The sequence below is a fragment of the Setaria viridis genome, chromosome 5, assembly GCF_005286985.2.
Source record: "Setaria viridis chromosome 5, Setaria_viridis_v4.0, whole genome shotgun sequence".
NCBI lineage: Eukaryota > Viridiplantae > Streptophyta > Magnoliopsida > Poales > Poaceae > Setaria > Setaria viridis.
This window is the reverse complement of record NC_048267.2, coordinates 28,833,393-28,854,549: the sequence shown is the minus strand read 5'-3', so window position 1 is coordinate 28,854,549 and position 21,157 is coordinate 28,833,393. Positions and strand designations below refer to the sequence as shown.

The 21,157-nt window shown below is 55.2% G+C and overlaps 4 protein-coding genes across 4 annotated transcripts; all 4 read right to left on the bottom strand.

Moving 5' to 3' along the window:
- Positions 1 to 10,089: 10,089 nt before the first annotated feature.
- LOC140222872 (uncharacterized) lies at positions 10,090 to 12,538 on the bottom strand. Its single transcript, XM_072293998.1, has 4 exons — positions 12,339 to 12,538; positions 11,179 to 11,348; positions 10,655 to 11,082; positions 10,090 to 10,392 (listed from the first exon to the last, which is right to left on the bottom strand). Exons 1-4 carry the CDS (start codon positions 12,536 to 12,538, stop codon positions 10,090 to 10,092), a joined length of 1,101 nt encoding a protein of 366 aa, XP_072150099.1.
- A 2,024-nt stretch (positions 12,539 to 14,562) lies between these two features.
- On the bottom strand, positions 14,563 to 16,032 carry LOC117854908 (small ribosomal subunit protein mL103 (rPPR7)). Its single transcript, XM_034737170.2, has one exon. The coding sequence runs from the start codon at positions 15,965 to 15,967 to the stop codon at positions 14,855 to 14,857; it is 1,113 nt and encodes a 370-aa protein (XP_034593061.1). The 5' UTR covers positions 15,968 to 16,032; the 3' UTR covers positions 14,563 to 14,854.
- Positions 16,033 to 16,563: 531 nt separating this feature from the next.
- LOC117856400 (uncharacterized mitochondrial protein AtMg00810-like) lies at positions 16,564 to 17,586 on the bottom strand. The gene is made up of 2 exons (XM_034738777.1): positions 17,091 to 17,586; positions 16,564 to 16,616 (listed from the first exon to the last, which is right to left on the bottom strand). The coding sequence occupies exons 1-2, from the start codon at positions 17,584 to 17,586 to the stop codon at positions 16,564 to 16,566; spliced, it is 549 nt and encodes a 182-aa protein (XP_034594668.1).
- A 1,699-nt stretch (positions 17,587 to 19,285) lies between these two features.
- Positions 19,286 to 21,130, bottom strand: LOC117856399 (uncharacterized). Its single transcript, XM_034738775.1, has 3 exons — positions 20,927 to 21,130; positions 20,305 to 20,809; positions 19,286 to 20,046 (listed from the first exon to the last, which is right to left on the bottom strand). The coding sequence occupies exons 1-3, from the start codon at positions 21,128 to 21,130 to the stop codon at positions 19,286 to 19,288; spliced, it is 1,470 nt and encodes a 489-aa protein (XP_034594666.1).
- Between the last annotated feature and the right edge of the window lie 27 nt (positions 21,131 to 21,157).

Sequence of the window (21,157 nt, the reverse complement as noted above, 5' to 3'; positions counted from 1 at the left end):
GTTGTAAGTCAACACACAAAAATAAAAAAAGATTAACCTATATTTTTATTTTTTTTCTTAATTAACCCTTCCTATAGCTTTTCTTTTAATTTTAGAAAAAGTGGTAAATATTTTCTAACTTGAAAATCTAATTTTCTATGGGTTAAGAATTATTTGTGATTGATAAAGTATTATTCATATTTTATACATTTTATAAATATTAAGTATTTATTTAATTACCTTAAAAAGGAAGGCATTAAATAAATACCCGAATTTTTATTATTTTCTTAGGGTGTAAAAATTTTAATGCATAAAGGAAAATAAAACAAGCCTAACAAAATTTGTTTCACTAATTTTGGACACTCCTACAAATTTCTGTGATTAAAATAGTGTAAAACGAATTTAAACGGATTAAATTACTAAAGGAAACCTAATTTTTCCCGAAAATCACCCGAGAAACTTTTCTTACTCACCCACGCTCTACCCTCTCTCACGAACCACTGGACCCCACGGTGCGGACCCCACCTTCCTATTCATTTCTACCCGCCGGCTTTTCTCTTCCCCCTGACGGGCCCCGCGGGCCGATTTTTCTTTTTCTCTCTTTTTCTGCGGCCCAGCTCCGGCCCAACGGCCTTCTTTCTTTTTCTTTTTCTTTGCGAACACCGGCCAGCTCCACTGGGCCTTCGGCCCCTTTCTTTTTCCATCGCCCGCACGCGTGACTCCCTGGGCCCCCGCAACATCAGCCCAAGAATCGCGCTGGCCTCTTTTCTTTTTCCCAGCCGAACCGCGCGCGCGCGTTTACTGGGCCTCTGCTGCGCCGGCCCATCAGCTGGCCTCACCGCTTCGGCCCTCTTCCTCCCCTATCTTCTCACTGCCGCGCGGGCCCCGGCGTCCAGGTTCTTCTCCTTCCTCCCGCCAAAAGCGCCCGTGACAGGGGGCAGCGCGGCTCGCCGGCCGGCGCCCTCTCGGCGGCGGGACTAGGTTGCTACCCCAACCCTAGACCTACACGACCCCGTGCGCGGCAACAGCTTCCCCGGAGATGACCGGAGCCATCCCCTCCACGGCGATGGGCGGCGACTCCCTCGGCCGGCCGTGGTTACTCGCGACAACGGCAAAGCTAACTCCAACAACTACCCTTACACCTTTCTGGGACCCTAAGGACTCGATTACAACTACTTAGGAAGAAAAAGAGGTGGCGCAAGATGGTTCTCACCGTGAGCGGGCGGCACGACGGCGGCGGACAGAAGCGGCGGCGAACACGGCTATCCCAGCAAGGATGTGGGACAACGACTGGCTCGGAGTGTAGCTGGGGTGTCTGTGGAGGAGTGGGCGAGAGGAATCAACGGGAGCTGCTGGGAGGTGGTAGAATTTTGCGCGGCGGTGATACTGATCAGAGGAGAGTGGGCGGCGGTAAAAAGAAGAGCAGTGAAACGGTGGCGCGGGAACAGTAAACATTCAAGGGTTTCACCGCGCGCATGGCTGCCACCGTGGTCTACCTCTAGGCTTGCGTGGTGAGGAGGTGGCCTAGCTAGTCATGCTGGCGGACGACCGACGACGGCGGCGGCGACACGTCTGGGTGCTCTGTCACCGCTCCTCCCGCCCGTGATCTTCAGAAGCAACTGGTGGTCGATCCTCAATCCAACGACCTCCCGTGCTTTAACAGAGTTGGAAGATAATCTCGAGCCTGGCATCTTTTATTTTGGCATCGGCTCAAGATAAACATCCAATTTGATGGAATTTGGATTTGTTTTCTCGGGTTCTTCTGAATTTCGACTGAAACCATTATTCAGTTTCGTCAGTCGTCGACAGTGTCATGGAGCTCACTTAATGACTCGATTTCGTGGTCTAATTCTTGTGCCCTCAGTCCAACTTCTCCTCAAACATGTTCTATATTGTCCCAATGTTCCATTTTGCTCATGAACGAGTACCCTCTTTTAGCTACATTGCTCTGAATTTAATCCCAAAGTTGATGTCATACTATCATTCAGACTTAGCAAAAATTCAGAGTTTCAGTCACTTGTGATTTTGTGCTGACTTTGAGCTCGAGTTTGACTTCCTTCCCTTTACTGTTCCTGACCAAGAACACATGATTATTGTAGTCCAAAGTTCACACTTCAATATGGTATAGTTTTCATGGTGCACTTAGTTGCAAAATTCTCCAGAAAGGAATTTTGAAAACAGACTCTGTGGCTGTTCTTCTGAACTGCTGTTTTCGGACGGTGAACAGTAAACGTCATTCTTCTTTTCCTTTTTCTGATTCTTTGAGATAATTAACACTGATTTAGTTCCCACTTTTGATCCCTTAATTCTACATGCTCCTACACTTGTATCCCCTATGTTTGTCACATTTTTCTGAATTTCAAATTTGAAATTCAAATTTCGGTCAAAATTTGGCCGAATTTGGAATTTTTGCCAATTTCCTTTCTTTTTATTTTGGATTTCTTTCTAAATTTTCATGGTCACTGTAATACTTCAAATGGCACTTATTACAGTGATGGCGCCAGGGGCCCCGCACGTCAGAGGTAGAGGGGGAAAAAGAAGGAGGACGTGCGGCTGAGTTTGGGCCGTAGAGAGATCACGGGCCGAGGCGCAGTGGAAGCCCAGGGAAAGTTGGGCCGGTTCAACAAGCCGAGCGTCGGTGGGAGAAAAGAAAAAGAAAAAGTGAGCCGTTGGGCTGGCAGAAGAATAGGAGAGAAGGGAAGGGAGGTAGCGTCGGCCCAGTAGGCCGGTAGTGTTAGGAGTGGGCCGACGGGTAAGGAGAAAAAGAGGAGAGGGTGGACCTGAGCCGCGGGTCCAGCGCGAGTGAGAGAGGGTAGAGTGGGAGCGAGTAAGAAAAGTTGGGCCGGGGGTTTTTGGATAAAATTTAGGTTTTCCTTTATTAGATTAATAGATTAAATTTGTGTATCACCATTTAAATCACAGAAATTTCTAGGAGTATCCAAAATTAGTGAAACCAATTTTGTTAGGATTGTTTTATTTTCCTTTATGCATTAAAATTCTTATACCTTAGGGAAAATAATAAAAACTTAGGTATTTGTTTAATGCCTTTTCATTAAGGTATTTAAATAAATACTTAACCTTTATGAAATGCATAAAATATGGAATAATGTTTTCATATTCAGAAATTATTATTAACCCATAGGAGTTAGGACTAGAAAATATTTATAATATTTTTTAAAAATAAAAGAAAAAGCCTAAGGTAGAATTAGTAAAGAAAATAAAAATGATGGGTTAATCTTTTCAGGTTTTTGTGTGTTGGCTTGCAACTTTATCATGATAAATTGTGTAGTCACTTGTTGGCTTGCAATTTTATCATGAAGGAAAGTTGTATAGTCTTGTATTCAAAAAGTTGCATCACTAACCCATGCATATGTTATATCGTAGACATCGAAGCACCTGAAGAGGAATTCTTGGATTTATCAGAAGGACCTTCGGAGTTTGAGGAGATCATTGAATTGATCCCCTGTGAAGCCAGCCCATCAGATAGTGCTAACATTTTTATAGATCAAGGCAAGCCCCGGTGCATTTATACCTATGTACTTTGGAGTTATTATTTCATGTGTCGAATTAATGGTTAATTCCTATATGAATGCATTAAGTCTAGGAATTGATTGAAACCCATTCTTGTGCATGATCTTACCTTGTTTTAAGGACATCTTTGCCACTTGTTCAATAATTAGTAAGTAACCCAAGCTTAGCTATGCTTAGATGCTCAAAGTAACTTGGTTACCGAACCTTAAGGTAAAATGTTGGGTCATACATGCTAGATATGGAAAGATAGCTTGGAATCTTGAAAGTCGACAGAAGCTAGAGATGTTAGTTCTGTCTGCTAGATTAATTTGGTTAAGACTCGATCGTTGTCTTAACCTTTGATCAAGTGATTGTCACCTGGTTGCTTACTGGGTATGGGACCAGTAAAGCCCGGTAGGTTAGTAGACTCTCTGATCGGGAATATTTCGTACCCGAGCTTGACGTGCTGGAGATTGGCAGGGGCGTAGCCTGAAACTCACATGGAGATCGGGCCAGATGTGGGGTCCCATGTGGGGGTGCATCCCTGGGTTCAGGTAGTCTTATTCCCAATCTTTGGGTATGCTAATCGAAAGGTCGTTATGTACGACCCGGACAGTTGTACATAGCTGGTAATCAGGGTGGTCTCCTGCAGGATGTAAATTGATCCGGATCGCCGCAACTCTCGGTTATGAATGCACTTGATCACTTTTGAGCATCGTAGTATAAATCTCATAAATGCAATATCTTTTCGATATTAATTCGTTGTATGACTTAATTTTTCCTACTGTTTGCAAAAGTATCTCTTTGTCATCATCTAGATTGGTTAGGTAATAACTTAATTGAATTAAAAGATAAAGTTAAGGTCTCACTTTTAGTAAGCTCTTTTGACAAAAGGTGAGTCAGCCAGTACACTAAGCAGCTATCATGTAGTTGAGAAAAGCTATTATATTGGTTAGTCGGGTAAGCCTTGCTGAGTACCCCGTACTCAGGGTTATCCCTTGTTGCTGTTTCAGAGCCACAGCAGGAGTCCGCAGAGGAGGAAGCCCCGAAAAACTAGGGTATTGTTACGAGTCTCGTAATACCCTAGAAGTAAAACTTAAATGTTTATCTCTCACCTGGACCAGTTTATGTTTTAAACTCCTAGAACCCCTCTAACCTGCACTGTTAAGTTTATTTCAAACTATGTTCTGTAATAAGTTGTACCCTTGTATATATGTAAAAATGTAATATTTGTTGATGCTTTCCCATCGTGGAAGCGATCCTGGTATATGGCTATGAGACATGACGCGGATCTTTCGAGGAGTCCTAGGGACACTCGACGAACTACCGGGCTTATGCTGTTTTAAGTGCGTTTCGGATAATTGCTGTTCCGACAGGGATTAGGCGCATTTAAACCAGTTTAAGTTGGGCGGTTCTGCCAGAGTCTCTTCCCCGTTTCCCGACATGACTCCCTCTTTAGAGGCTGAGGCTCCAAAGACGAAGAAAACGAAGACGGAGCGCCTGATGACCTAAGAGCTCCCTTGAAGCCTGATCGACAACGACCTTCTCGATGTCATGGTGGAGCGGGGGCTCGTTTCGGACTGGAGGCTTGTTTGCCTCTCGGATTGGAGAGGGTCCACACCCCGAAGCCTAATGAGGTGGTGGTGTTCATTGAGCAGTATGAGTGCGGGTTTCATTTCCCGTGTTCGGACATCTTCTCTTCCATGCTGGCCAACTACAAACTCGAGATCCAGCACATCTCCCTCAACTCCTTAGTGCACCTCAGCATCTTCGAGTAGGCGTTCCGGGCGGAAGGTGTTATTCCCTCCACCCGTACCTTCACCCACCTTCACGCCGCCTTCGTCTGTCGGAAGTTCCACATCTTCAAAGGCGTGAAGAAAGAGGTGTGCTGTGGCCAGGTCTTCTTCCATCCCCGGGACCAAGCTGTAGCCCTGGTCAAGGCGTAAATGGACCGATGGGAGACCACTTGGTTGTCCTGATGGTTCTACTAGGAGGTCACGTCCTCTTCTCAAATGAGGTCCACCTGCCAGAAACCGGAGTTCGTGTCCCTTCCCTCCTTCACCATTGATGACAGCCTCCGCACTCGAATCGCGTTGGGGGAGCATTGCGAGATGTTTCACGATGCGGGACCTTGCCAAGGAATTTCTCGTGGGAGGGATTTGGCCCTTGGCCTGGAAGTTTCCTGCGGTCGGCGATGGCCAAATTACCTTCGTAGTGGGCTGGGACCCGTAGGTGAATTCTTACTTTCGGAAGAGGTTTAAGTGGACCCTTCCTGGTGAGTGCCCGTCTTTCGTGCTCCAGGAGTTGCTGCAGCTCTACGTTGACCCCCAAGTGCTCATCCCTGCAGACCTGACTCTAGAGGAGGTGGAGGAAAAAGTGATTAAGATGCTGGGCCCCTACCTACTTTTGGAGCACAACGCCTAGGCCTCGCTGGTGTTGGGCCTGCGGGTGAACCGGATCCTCACCATTAGGGGCATGGCGACTCCGGAGAAGCCTCTGAAGGGGTAGAGGGGTTGCAACCGAGGCGCGAGCACAGTGTCGCACGATCAGGTTGGGGGCACGGTTCCTTCCTCTCACTGCACGGAAGAGGTGCGGGGCGAAGAGGGGGAGTCAGAAGAGAAGGCGCACGCCGAGGAGTCCTCCCGCGGCACTCCTTCTCCTAGACCTACGGGGATGGACCCCTGGCTCCAGGCTGCCCCCCTTCACACCACTCCTCCGGTATCGCATGCAAGCGGATAGGGCTCCACCTCCCGTGAGCCCCATCCTTCGTTCCGAGTCCCAAGGCAAAGCCCCGAGTTTAGTAGTGATGATGATGAGGAGGAGTTCTGTAAGCTGTTTGATTCCCAATCGCTGGCTATGCTGTCTCCGCTTCTTCAATGGATGGTTGAATGGGTACTCTCGCTGTCACCTGCAGGGGATGCTGATCCATCTGGCGTGGAGGAGGAGAGGGCGATCGGCTCCGACGAGGAGACGGGCGGTGACGATGGGGAGGGAAGGAGCCCCGTTCCTAAAGATGTTTTGGCCCCCTGCCCGGGCTGGGGGAAGGATCTATTCTACGCTCCATCCACGGGGTAGGGCTGGTCATTTTGGAGGATCTGATGGGACACCCAGGTCCTCAAAAAGGGTTGGCCTCCATGGCATCGGGGCTTTGACTTCCCACCCTCCAGGGACTGACCCGGGACCTCTCGGTCGAGGAGGTGCATGAGGTGTTGGCTGCCTTAGGCGTGCAGGTATGATCTTTTGCCACCTCTTCTCTCTTCCCCCCTCTTTTCCTTACCTCCTCGGATACACGCTCCTTTCAGGTGGCCGTATTGGTGCAGGTGGCCTTCGCAGCCTCCTCTGCTTCCCAAGAGAGTGCCGCCGAGACCCGCGTGCGAGAGTTGGAGGCGACACTGGTAGAGGCCCATGAGGTGAAGAAAAAGGCCACGGAGAAGGCTTCATTAGCTGAGGCGGCTCGAGATGCGGCCCTCCAGGACTTAGTTGCAGACAAGTCCACTTGAGAGGAGGCGGACCGGAGAGCAGCGACGGTCTTGGAGCAACTCCGCCAGGGGGCTCTGGGGGCTTGGTCTGCTGTGAAGGAGATGAGCGAGGCTCTTCCCTCAATCGGCATCAACGTCAGTCCTCTATTGCACGACCGGCGGGATCTCGCAGAGAGCATTGGCTGGCTCTGCCGCGCAATCAAGAGCATCGTCCCCGGAGCCACCGGTTTAACCAACGTTTGCGCGCAGACCTCTTGGCGGGTGGCCCTCCTGGCGATTCACAAAGCCGGGTGCGAACATCTCCGAGCCGCGAAGGAGAGGATATGAGACCTACCCGATGATGCGGTAGCCTTCCTCGAGCAGATCCGGGCCATGAAGTCCCTACCAAAGGCCCTCGGGGAGTACTGGCTAATCCGTGGGAGCGAACTGGCCCGCGTCCTAACCATGACGGAGGCCCAGGCCATTTCCATGGCCGTCGCAGGGGTGAGCCCCAGCCGATATGAGTGCGCAGCAGGGAGTAAGAGCCTTCGGAGCGATCCCTCGGTTTGAACTCTTCCCTAGCCAGCCCCTTGGTGCCCGAGGCTCTCTCCGGGTGTTTATTTTTGTTAGCCTGGGCTTCTTTTGATGGTTTCCCTTAGCTTTTGTGCGAGCTCCCACTTTGTAAAAAATTATCGGAAAACCCAGCCTCCGGCCCAGCACCCTTTCAGGGTTAATGAATGAAAGAAGGTTGGCGTCTTCCTTACCATTATTCTTCATGATTTTGTTTTGTCCATCCACCAAGGCGTTGTCAGAAGGTTCCTTCCATGAGGGGGCTTCCTCCCACCCCTGACAAAAACCACGCTCCAAGAAAGGATTCCCCAATCATCCAGAAATCCGGGCAGCAGCCATTCCGAATGTTTTCCCGGAGGCTTTCCTTCACCGCGGGGTGTTGGTTAGAGGCTCCTTCTTGCAGGATTGGTCGGAGTGGTTGGAGAGGCAGACGTTTCAACCTGATCGCAAGCATCACCCCGAAGAAGACTTTTCCAAATTTGTCAAAGAATGCGGCCACCTTTCAGACCAGTTGAAGCCTGACTGGCTTCCACGCTTATGCCCCCCTTCGGGGGGCCTGGATTCTTCTGGATCCATTCCCGCGGCTTCCCCGGCAGGAGATGCTAGATGGGGTGCATCTGTTAGTGGCGGCCGCGACGGGCCCTCCTCGTCCCCTTCGTTAAGAGCAGAGAGTTTTTCCGCCAGGGATTCTTCCGATCGGGAGGTGTAATTCTTTTCCCTTCTTACTGTGATCAGTAAAGAATAGCTATGTATATTTTCCACCTTGCAAAACTCCTCGGCTCCGTTCCGAGTCTATGTTGTGTTCAGATGTGGAGCCCGGAGTAGGGGTGTGTCCTCCTAGTCCTCCCCCTCCCTTAGAGCCGGGTGGGAGCCGAAAAAAATGTATTTGCCCTTATACAACAGTTACCTTACAACTGCTGCTCCTGTCCAAGCTGGGTGTGGTTTCTCCATTTCGGAGGGGCACCGAAGAGGTTGTCTTTCCGTAGAGAAGAAGGGTAAATAGGAGGCACTCGGGTTGTCTTTCTCATCGTCATCCGCTACCGACTAGTCGGAGCAGGATCTTTCCGAGAGCAATCCCCAGGTGGAATTAGACACTGCATTGGTGAGACGTCTTGCTGTGGAAGAAATCCTGGGCGGTGGAGTGTCTTTGGAAGCTGTTGATGCTGCTGCTTCCCAGAGGGCTGCTTGGGCCACCTTTTCCATGGATCTTGGGCCAAACGTTCTAATCGGTGAGTCTTCTACTGCGTTGACGCGCCGGCCGGCCCGCCGTCATCCTGTCAGGAGCCGATCTGTGCCACGATCGGGGGCGCGTGCCCGTGGCTGTGCTGTACACAGCTTTTTAGACTACCTAAACCATGGAGATCTAGGTTAGGTGATTTTTGTGCGCAACGCGGCTCATAATCTGTAAATGTATGTACTGTTAATTTTTCTTTCTGGGAGTGCAGCGCCTCCAACTAGAGAAGAATCTCGTTTCACCGAAAGGCATCGGTTTCTGTCAAAACTATCATGCAGCATCACTTTCGGAAATGATCAGGCGTGCAGTGATATGCCGACACTTGAGAGCCTTAGCCCTTAGCTGCTATGTGCGATTCGTCGAAAAGCGTCGCTTCCAGAAATTGAGTGGGCATGCGGTGCTACGTCAGCGCTCGAGGGCATCAGCCCTTAGCCGCTCTGTGCGACTCATCGGAAAGCGTAGCTTCCGAAAATTGAGCGGGCGTGTAGTGCTATGTCGGCGCTCGAGGGCCTCAGCCCTTAGCCGCTCCATGCGACTCATCGAAAAGCATCACTTCTGGAGAACGAGCGGGCATGCGGTGCTATGCCGGTGCTCGAGGGCGTCAACCCTTAGCTGCTCCATGCGACTCGTTGGAAAGCATTGCTTCCAAAAATCGAGCGGGCGTGCAGTGCTACGCCAACGTTCGAGGGCCTCAGCCCTTAGCCGTTCCGTGCGACTTGTTGGAAAGCATCGCTTCCAGAAACGAGCGGACGTGCGGTGCTACGCCTGCGCTCGAGGGCGTCAGCCCTCAGTCGCTCCGTGCGACTCATTGGAAAGCATCACTTCTGGAAATCGAGAGGGCGTGCAGTGCTACGCCGGCGCTCGAGGGCCTCAGCCCTTAGCTGCTCTGTCCGACTCGTTGGAATGCATCACTTCTAGAGAAGAACAGTGAGGATGAGCCGAAGGAAGTATTCCTAGTTCTTCGGATCAGCACACTGGAGCTGGTACATGTTGGGGGCTCCCGGCAGCCTAGCGGTGAGCCAAAAGACACCGCTAGTACACCGCGAGCGCCTCGAAGACGTAGTACACTAGGGCCATGCTCCTCCCTCCCATTACAGGAGACTTGTTCCACCAGGACCGCGCTGTGTAGAGCAGGAGCGGGGCCTCTGGGGTGGGACTCGTGAGCATCTCCGGATGTTCTAGGTATACCTTGAGCTCGTGGAAGGCTTGCAGCTGCTCCTCTGTCCAGCGGAAAGGGTCAGAGCCTCTCAGCACCTTGAAGAATGGGAGGCTCCTTTCTGCTGAGCTTGCGATGAAATGGCTCAGGGTCGCGAGCCATCCCGCCATGTGATGTGCTTCTCACACATTGCTCAGGGGCACCATCTCCCCGGATGGCTTGAATCTTATGGGGTTGGCTTCGATCCTCCGTTGGGAGATGAGGTAGCCCATAAGCTTTCCGGAGCGCACCCCAAATGTGCACTTCTCCGGGTTGAGTCGAAGGCTCGTCCTTTGTAGGTTGGTGAAGGTCTCCCATAGGTCGGGGAGGTGGTCTTGCTCATTCTTGCTTTTGACGACGATGTCGTCAATGTAGGCCTCCAGATTCCTTCCTACCTGGGCATCGAACACAGGCTGCACCAGGCGCGCGAAGTTTGCCCTAGCATTCTGGAGATCGAAAGGCATCCGCACAAAATAATATATCCCTAACAGGGTGATGCAACCGATCCCAGGCTCGTCGTCTTCCGCCATCCACACTTGATGGTAACCGAAGCAAACGTCTAGGAAACTGAGCCTCTCATTTCTAGAGGTGGAGTCCACGATCTGGTTGATACGAGACAGTGGGAAATCATCCTTCGGGCACGTCTTGTTGAGGTTGGTGTAAGTCCACACACATTTACTATTTGTCATTATTGTTCTTCACCAGAACCGTGTTGGCAAGCCATTCTATGTGGATGACTTCCAGGATCACGTTCGCATCGAGTAGCTTGTGCACCTCCACGCGTGCCACCTCCTTCCACTCCGTCGATATCTTTTGCACCTTCTGTTTGCGGGGTTTCTTCTTCGGGTCAATGTTCAGGTGGTGCTCTATGAGATTCTGGTCGACGCCTTGGAGATCGGAGGGGGTCCAGGCGAACACGTCCTCATACTCCCGGAGGAAAGGGAGGAGGGCGAACTCCATCTGCTCCGGGAGGTCAGCTGCCAGCTGCACCATCTTCTCCAGCTGTTCAGAGCGGAGCGACACGGTCTTTGTTTTCCCCTCAGAGCAGGCCCTCAGGACGTAGCGGGTGGACGAGCCCCCCCCCCCCTCGCTATCTTCCGGTCGCGCCATGGCCAATTCATTAACCTCCCGCTGCCCTAGGGCACACCCGATCTAAATGAACTGGGCCAACTTTTGGTCTCCCAGCACTTTGATGGTCCCTCTTGGCCCCAGCATTTTCAAGCATAGGAAACCGTGTTGTGGAACGGCGTAGGAGGCGTTGAGCAGGTGCCTCCCGAATATGGCGTTGTACTGGTATGGCACGTCCACCACGTCGAAAGAAATGTCCTCCGTGCGGGCGTAGTCACCATGGCCAAAGGACACCGGTAGCTGGATCTGGCCCAGGGCCTCGATCGCCTGTCCCCTGAAACCACACAGAGGGGTCCCAACGCGAATGAGCTGGGTGTGGGAAAGCCCCATTTGATCGAAGGTCGAGGCGAAGAGGAGGTCTGCCGAACTCCGTCCATCGATGAGGATGCGTTGGACTTCCACCCCAATGATGTTGGCTGAGATGACGAAGGCGTATGCGTGAGGGTAAAATGGCGCGTTGCAATCCTATCCTCCAAAGGTGATCGGGACAGTGGCGTAGTGGGGGAGGGGGGACGACGGCATTGAGGTCACGTGGTGGACCTCCCAGATGTACTCGCGCGCTCTGTCGCTTGGAGTCCAAGGAGAGGGTGGATCCCCCGGAGATGGGGAGGACCACGCGGTGAGATACCACCACGTACTATACGTCCCGTATTGGAGCCTCTTGCTTCAGGGCTGGTAGGGGGATCTGCGGCTGCCCCGGCGGCGGCGGCATCCCGTATGCCACTATGTGCGGCCATGATTGGGCGTGGTGTGGGATCATTGGAGAGGGCGCGCTGATCCAACCCATGGGCGGAGGTGGTGCCGTGTGCATGACAGGCCTCCCCTGAGCGGAAGCCTTTCGGGCAGACGCGGCTACCTTTGCTTTGGCAGCGTCAATGGAGGGACACTCCCGGATGGTGTGCCCCCCGTCCCCCAATGTTCATGGATGATGCAGTGTGGTTCCGACAAGTCCCCGTAACGAGTCTGCCCTAGTCCCATTCAAGGCTTGGCACCCCGGGAGCCGGTGGAGGGCTTCCGGGTGTTAGAAGCCCTCTCCCGCTTCCACTCTCCTTGGGGTTCTTCCCTTCCTCAGGAGGCCTCCACTGTCTGGACCTCCCGTTACGGGTGGCGGGGGTGGTTTCACCACTTGTGTTGTTCTTTCCTTTGCTGAGGGCGTTCCGAGAGGGGATCATGATGCCTCCTCTCCGGTTTCTTGGGATGTCCCTCCGTTGGGGGCTTCCACTGTGCCTCATGGAGCTCGTCATCCTCCGCTCATGGGTATTACTCCATCTTGCGCATCAGCTCGGACACAGTCTGGGGAGGGTGCCGGGAGAAGCGTGACCTGAGGGAAACGTGCCGCAGCCCCTCCTGGGCGGCATCGATGATGGTTCTCTCACTCAGGCCATTGGTCTGGCACTTCACGTTGATGAAGCTTTGGAGCGTCTCCGTCCTCCCTTGCTTGACAGCGAAGAGGTGCCCCGACATGACGGGGTCGTCGTAGTTTTCCTGGAAGTTCTCAGCATAGCCTCCTGCAACTGCTCCAAGGAGATCTTTTCAGCTTCGAGAGTGGTGTACCAAGTATGGGCGATGCCCGTCATAGCCATCACGAAGCTCTTGGCCATAATGGCTTTGTCGCCTCTGACCGATTGGATTGCGGCCCCGAAACTCATGGCGAAAGCCTTGGGGTCAGTCTTTCCATCGTAGGGGGAGATCTACGGCATCTTGAATCCCCATGGCTAGCTGATGGTCTGGAGGCCTAGGGACAGGGGGGACTTAGTGTCGTAAAGGGTACTCCTTCGGATGTGGCCGTCGGACACGACCTGACTGGAGGGACGCTCCGGCTCGCCCACGCTCCCTTTTCCCGACGCGTCCTGGAAAGCTTTGGCTACCTGGAAGGCTTCTAGCTCTTTCCGGAGCTCCCTAGCCCGTCGCATGGCATCAACTCTCCTGCGCAAGTATTCTTCCTCCTTGGCCCGAGCCTCTTTGTTGATGGCCTCCCGGCTGGCTGTCTCCCTTTGCTCGCTCTCCCTCCGAGCCTGTTCCCAGCTGGGCCTGCAGGTCGTCCGCCTCCGCTTCAGCTTCCCGTGTCAATCGCTCCTCCCGGGAGCCGGCTGCTTCGAGACCGGAGGCATCTCCAGTCTCCTCTTCTCAGGCTGGCAAGTCCTCCCCAGCTTTCGGGTCGTCGTCGTTGATGCCCACCAGCTCCTCATCACCTCCAAGGTTGACCCCTTCGAGTCAGCCCCGGTGGCTGCCCCGCCCTCCGGACTGCTGTCTCGGAGGGGTCGTTGGTTGTCATGGGGAGGGGATCCGCTAGAGGATCGGAGGCTCCCTTCCCCTTCCATCGCTGCGGCGCCATGTGGCTTCTCAGTCACTTGCTGTCCCCACGGATGGCACCAATTGTTGGTGGTTACAAAATACCCAAACAGTAGAGGGTGGCTCTAGAACACATCACTTGTCCAAAGAGCTTCTAGGGGACTGAGTAGCTAGAATGTTGTGTCTTAGACGAGCCCAGGGCTTGCCAATTTATAGCCTTGGGAAACCGAACTTTGTTGGGTAGGAGACCCTTCTACCCCCGATACAGCCCCTCCCACCCTTGGCGCCCCCCTTTTAGGGGCACTCTGGTCTTATACCTTTGCCTTTTGTGGTACGGAGGGTTTTCGTAACTAGGACGGATGTGGCGGCCTTGTACGGGGACCTTCCGTACTAAAGGTGGGGTCGGTACAACAAACCCACCTTAGGGCTGACGCATGCCTGGCCCAACCGTACTCGTGGGCCTTGCTGAAGCTGATGGTTGGGTCCCATCCATCTCGCCAATCGTTTCCGGGTCGGGGGATCTCCGGCCCTCTCGGGAGTCCTCCGGCATCCTGCGCGTACCTTCCCTGAGTATGCATCCTTCCATGCTATCTGGGACTTCCTGGTGAAGAGAGAGGGGGAGAGCCCCGTCTGTTCGCGTCCGGATAGGCCCTGGTAGATTCGGGGTTCTTACGGATCGCATGGTCCCTTGAACCCGTAACCCATGGTCGATTCCCCAACACACCTAAAGCCTCGCGTTCATGTTTGGCGAGACTTCTCCTCTCGGTTTTGTAATTTTCTCTTTAGCCCGCCGCTTGGCTGAGCTCGCTGTAATCTTATCCTAGAATGCCAGGATCATCCATCGTATCAAATGCCACATTGCTTCGTCAATATAAGCAGTAGGTGGGATCTTCCCCCGATATTGGTCCAAAAAAAAAAGTTTATGGTGAAATTTGAAGATCAAGTCAAAATTTAAGGGGGTGATGTGGAGTTTTCCGTTGAGATTATGTCCATTTTATCGTTTGGCTGAAATTGGGAATAGTGGATGGCAGTTTGAAGCATTTCGCAATATTTGCTTATTATGATAAAGTTAACAATTTGGCAAAGTTTACTACTCGGAACGAAATTTTGCTCGAGGTACTCGATTCCAGGGCACAGAAACATCAGGTGCTCAACACAAGTGTCTGCTGGTCACTCCCAAAATTGCAGCGGGGCACTTCACAATTCGAAATTCTATAAGCACGAACATGCCAGCATCGGAATGCATCAATAGGACTATTCAGGAACAACGAAATCAAGCGTTTGATCGTATCGGTAAGATACGGCGCTGGAGGTGCTACTGAACGAGCAAAATTTTTCAGAACACCAAAGAGGATAAACAAGTAACTAAGACTCGAGTGGTTCTTGTAATCTGTCAATTCGCTTATTCGACTGATCTGCCTTTCTAAACCAAATTCGCCACCGGTTTTGGAGCCTCGCCAGTTACCACCAACGCTGCCACCAAGCAGCTCACGCCGCGGCCGTCGTCGGCACCGGCTGCTCGTCGGCGCCGTCTTCCTCGCCGTCATCCTCCTTGCCAGAGGCCGGCAGCCCGGCTGCCTCCTCGAGCTCCCTCCACGGCCCGTCGAACTGCTCGGGGAACTTCTTGCGAAGGCCGACCACCACCCTTCTCGCCGCGCGCCCTTTGCCGGCGCCCTTGAGCCCGAGCACCAGCAAGCGCACCGTGCCGAGGTCGATCACCTTCCGGCGCTTCACCCCCTCGTAGAACACGTCCTCCGCCTCCGACCACCGCTCCGCGCCGCACAGCGCGCCCACCACGCACGTGTACGTCGCGCAGTTCGGCGCCACGCCCTCCACCTCCCCGGCCTCCATGCCGCGGTACACCTCCACGGCCTCATCCACCCTCCTGTGCCGCGCCATCGCCCGCACCAGCGCATTGTAGGAGACGACGTCCGGCGCGAGCCCGGCCTCCTCGCGCATCACGCGGATCAGCTCCCTGACCTCGTCGACGGTGCCGTTGGCGGACTTGTAGGTGATCCGGGAGTTGTAGGCGGCGGCGTCGGGGGCGATGCCGTGGTCCTGCACCATAGCGCGCCACAGCTCCTCGGCACGGTGCGGGAGGCGCTGCTTGTAGAAGGAGTCGATGAGGGCGGTGAAGAGCTGGAGCGACGGCGGCGCCCCCGACGACGGCTCCCGGAGGAGGTGGAGCGCGGAGTCGGCGCCGGAGGTGAGGCAGAGGGACTTGGCGAGGATGCTGTCCGTGGAGGCGTCCCGCGGGACGGAGGCGTGCGCGGCGAGGATGGATGGCACGAGCCCCGCCAGCCGGCGGCGGCGGAGGAGCGGGCCGAGGACCGCGTTGAGGTGCGCGGCGGTGGGAGACGCCACGGTGCAGAGCAGCGCGGAGGCGCGGTCGGGGAGGCCGACGTAGGAGAGGGCGGAGAGCGCGGCGACGGTGTGGGAGGGGAGCAGCGGCGCGAGGGCCGCGTCGATATCGGCGAGGCGACCCGCGCGGGCGAGCCGGCGAAGCTGGGCGATAGGTACTGGAAGCTCGGTTTTCTCAGCGGCCGCGGCGGCGGTGGAGAGGAGCCGGCGGCCGGCGGCGGAGAAGGTTGCGGCGGCCATGGTTGCGGAAGTGCGGAACTGGAGAGAATCGATCGCTCCCTAGGGTTTAGAGGACTTCTCTGCTAGTTTCCAGGCTTCTTTTGCGGGTTGGGCCCTTAGGGAGAAAACGAATTTGGAGAGGTAGGCCCAAAAACTTCTTTTGCGGTTCTTTTGCGGGTTGGGCCCTTTGGGAGAAAACGAATTTGGAGAGGTAGGCCCAAATTTCTGCTGGGCCTACATTTACCATGTAATTGCTTGGAACAACAGTACTGTAGCAAATCAATATACATGTTAGGATATGAACCGTAACTCTCGTAGAGAGGATGGCACTAGGAAGAGTTGGGGCAACTTTCTGGGTTTTCTTTCCACAATACCATGTCCAACCAAGGGTTGGGGATACATATTTATAGCTGACCAACCAGCCAAGCATCAAGGCATATGCTAGTCTAAGATGCCTTTTTGATGTTGTCCTATTTAGTCTAAGATGCCTAGGACTGTCCTATCCTAAAAGTAGTCAACAAAAGTGGTGTTGCAGCCCCACTGTCCTCCAGTCAACAAAACAGCTGCAACCCCTCAAGGATAGCAGCACAAGGGCTAGCCAAGCAGCTGTGGCCCCACTAGGACTGCAGCCCCACAAAGACCACAGGGACCAGCTGCAGCCCCACAAGGACTGCAGCCCCACAAGGACAACAAGGACCAGCAACAAGATTTTATCCAGCATCATTCTCCCCCTAAGTCTTGTGCGTCGTCTTGTGGGAAGGTTGGACCATCCCGGTCCTGGAACAGAGCTCAAGGAACTTGATCCTCCCAAGGGGCTTAGTGAGTAGGTCCGCAAGCTGATCCTTGGTGTTGATGTAGCTCGCCTTGATGCTTCCTTCCTCCAAGCAGCCTCGGATGAAGTGGTATTTCACCCGGATGTGCTTGCTCCGCTCATGGAAAACGGGGTTCTTTGCTAGGGCCAGAGCGGACTTGCTGTCCACCCTGAGCTCCACCGCTCTAGTGTCTCTGTCAAGGAGATCACCGAGCAGTCGGGCAAGCCAAAGCGCCTGAGTCGAAGCAGTGGAGGCCGCTATGTACTCGGCCTCGCAGCTGGACAGCGCCACCACCTGCTGCTTGACCGACTGCCAGCTAACGAGGCACTTGCCGAGGAAGAAGAGAATCCCGCTCATGCTTTTGCTGGTGTCGATGTCGCCGGCGTGGTCGATGTCGCTGTACCCGACGAAGTGTGCCGCCCCGGGACACCTCGGGTAGAAGAGACCGTGGTCAAGGGTCCCCGCCACGTAGCGGACGATCCTCTTCACGGCCTGCTGGTGCTCCATCGTCAGTCGTCGTATGAACCAACTGACGTAGCCGACGGAGAATGCCAAGTCCAGCCGTGTGTGGGCGAGATAGCGAAGGCTCCCCACAAGATGCCGGTACCGCGTAGCGTCTACCTCCTCCGTCGTGCTGTCGCGGCTCAGCTTCAGCCTCTCCTCCATCGGAGTGAGAGCTGGGTTGCAGTCGGTGAGCCCGGCTAGCTCCACGACGCGCTCGGCGTAGGCAGTCTGTCGAAGCGTGATCCCGGAATCATCCTGGTGCACCTCGATCCCCAGGTAGAAGGAGAGAGGCCCCAGGTCACTCATTTGGAAGGTGGCCTTCATTTCTTCCTTGAACGCCACCACCTCCGCATCCTTGGTGCCGGTGATCACCAAGTCGTCGACGTAGACACCCACCAGCAGGGCATTTTCTCCATTGCCCCGCTAGTAGATGACCGCCTCGTGCGGGCTTTGCTCGAAGCCCATCCCTTTGAGCGTGGAATCCAACTTGGCATTCCACGCCCTCAGAGCCTGCCGCAGGCCATAGAGGGCCTTGCGCAAGCGCAGCACCTTGCCCTCCTTGCTAGGGATCGCAAAACCTGGCGGCTGGTGTACGTAGACCTCCTCCTTCAAGTCGCCGTTAAGAAACGCCGACTTGACGTCCATGTGATGAACGCGCCAGCCTTCCTGGGCAGCCAGCGCAAGGAGGAGTCGCACGGACTCCATCCGTGCCACGGGGGCGAAAGCATCGTCGAAGTTGATCCCCTCTTGCTGCACGAACCCGCGTGCCACCAAGCGAGCCTTGTGATTGACGATGGCACCGGCTTCATCCCTCTTCAGCTTGAACACCCGCTTAAGGGTGATCACGCGGTGACCACGAGGGAGGTCAGCAAGCTCCCAGGTGCGGTTGTTCTCAACCGCGTCCATCTCCGACTGCATCGCAGCGTGCCATGTCGCGTGTCTCTCAGCCTCCGCGAAAGACTGAGGTTCGCCGTCGTCACATGCAAGGTGCAACTGTGCCTCCAGGTCGCGAGGCACCAGTCCCAGCACCGGCTAGTCGCCGAGGAGGTCTTCCATCGTACGGTATTGCAACTGCTCGCCGTTGTGGTACGCGTCGATGCGCTCCTCGTCGTGAGAGAGTGGAGTAGCGAACTCCATTGGGTTGTGCTCGACATGAGCTGGTGTCGGAGTAGACGTGCCCGGAGGAGTGGCCATCGGTGCTGGAGTACTTGGCGTCGCCGGCTGTGGTGGTGCCGGCGAGAAGCTCGTCGCAGCCGAAGTCACGGCTGGAGAGCGTGGCGCTACCGGAGTAGCAGGCGTCGGAGTTGGTGGAGGTTCGGGGACCGGGGTAGGCATGCTTGACGAAGAAGAGCTGCCTACTCCCCCATCTCCCTCGAAGTGGACGTACTCGACAGTGAAGTCGTCGTACGTCGGAGTCGAACCGTTGTCCACGGCCTTGTCCCACGCCCATCCTCACCCTTCGTCGAACACAACATCACGCTCTATGCGCACACGCTGTGTCTCCGGGTCGAGAATGCAGTAGGCCTTCGAACCCTCCGCGTAGCCAATGAACACTCCTGGAATGCTCCTGTTGTCAAGCTTGCCGATGTGGCCAAGCTCCTTGGCAAACGCGAGGCAGCCGAAGACCCGCAGGTGGGACACCGCCGGCTTGCGCCCATGCCAAGCCTCGTATGGCGTCCTACCGTCGAGCGCCTTGGTGGGCGAGCGGTTGAGGATATAGACAGCCGTTACCACCGCCTCTCCCCAGAGAACAGTCGGCATCCCCTCTGCTTGAGGAGGGCCCGAGTCATTCCCACAACCGTCTGGTTGTGCCGCTCGACGACACCGTTCTACTGTGGGTTGTAAGGCGCGGAGTAGTGGCGCTGAATCCCCTCATCCACGCAGTACGACGCGAATTCAGCCGCCGTGAATTCGCCACCGTTGTCGGTGCGCAGCACGCGCAGCTTGCGGCCGCACTCTGCCTCCGTAGCAGCCTGCGTGCGCCTGATGACGGCCGCAGCCTCCCCCTTGCTGCCGAGGACCATCACCCACATGTAGCGGAGAGGTTGTCAACGAGCAACAAGAAGTAGCGTCGTCCTCCGGGTGTGGCCGGTGTCACCGGGCCACACAAGTCCCCGTGCACGAGCTCGAGCCGCTCCTTGGCTCGGAAGCTCGCCTGCTGGGGAAAGGGGAGCCGCCTCTGCTTTGTCAACACACAAACATCGCAGAACTGCTCCACATGATCGAGACATGGCAGGCCTCGCACCATCTCCTTGGCACTGAGCCGCTTCAGGGCCTCGAAATGAAGGTGCCCGAAGCGCTCGTGCCACTGCCACGCCTTGTCGTCCCGACGAGTAGCGAGGCAGAAGGGTTGTGCCACCTGCACATTGAGGATGTAGAGACCATTTGCGCCTCTGGTTACCTTGGCAAGAATTCGACGACGGCGGTCCCAAATCCTCATGACTCCGTCGTCGATCACCACGCGCGAACCGTTCTCTTCCAGCTGTCCCAGGCTGATGATAGAGTTCCTCAGCGCGGGGATGTAGTACACTCCGGTGAGCAGCCTGTGCTCTCCAGACTCGACGGTGAAGATGACGGAGCCGACGCCCTTGATCTCTACGTCGGAGGCATCCCCAAACTTGCCGGTGCCTCGGACGCTAGAGTCAAGCTCGGTGAAGAACTCTCGCCGACCAGTCATGTGTTGGGTAGCGCCAGTGTCGAGGCACCACCCCTCAGTCCTATCGTTGCTGGAGCCGTCGATGAGGAAGGCGTGTGCCCTCGGCTCGTCAAGGTGGAGGAGAACCGCTACAGCCGATGCCGCTGGAGTTAGCTCGATGCTTACATGTGCCAGGAGCAGAGCCAGCTCCTCCTCCTCCGCTAGTGCGACGTGAGCCTGGCCGCGTCTTGACTGTCGACAGTCCTTGGCCCAATGGCCAAGCCTACCACAGTTGCGGCACGTGTCGTCTCGTGGCGGCCTATGCTCGCCGGCGGCACCGCCCTGGGCGCCTCCTCGCGCGCCGCCAGCACCACCCTGGGCGCCTCCTCGCGCGCCGCCCTCAGCACCTCGCCGCGCCTTGGGCACCTTGCGTGGCTTGCCGCGCCTGCGGCCGCCTGTCGAGGAAGAAGGCTCCCCCTTCTTCCGATCACCCTGGCGGGCCTCCCACTGCTCCTGAATGAAATGGAGCTTCCCGCCAATGATGACAGGCCCTGAGGGAAGCTGTGACTCGTCGCTGTCGACGACCTTGAGGCGACATATCGCCTCCTCGATCGACATCCTGGAGAGGTCCAGCAGAGACTCGATCGAGCGAGCGATCTGCTTGTACTTCTCAAGTACGCAGCGGAGGAGCTTCTCGACAGCTCTCTCCTCGCCGTAGGTGCCATCGCCGTACTGCACCATTTTCTGCAATAGAGTGTTGAGACGGAGAGCAAAGTCATCAACATCCTCACCTGGCTTGAAGGCCAGGTTCTCCCACTCCTTGCGAAGTACCTGCAGTGTGGACTTGCGGGCGTGATCGCTGCCGACGCGTGCCGCAGCGACGGTGTCCCAAGCCTCCTTGGCAGTCCACTTCTAGGAAAGCGAGAACTGCATCTCGGGTGGGACTGCAGTGATGAGGGCGTCCAGCGCCCGTCGATCCTTATTGTAGTCGACATCACCGTACCGGACTGCCTCCCACATGTGCCACACCTGGAGCCTCACCCTCATCACCGCGGCCCACTCGACGTAGTTGGTCTTGGTGAGGGTAGGCCACCCACCACCGGGGCCGACTTCCCTGACAACAGCATGGGCCCCGTGGCGACCATGACGGCGGTCCGGGGAGGGAGAGCCACGCTGCCTGTAAGGGCCGCACTCTCCGTTGACCCGGCCGCCGCGCCGCCGATCGAACTCCATCTCCGCCTTCAGCTGGGCAGCCCTCTC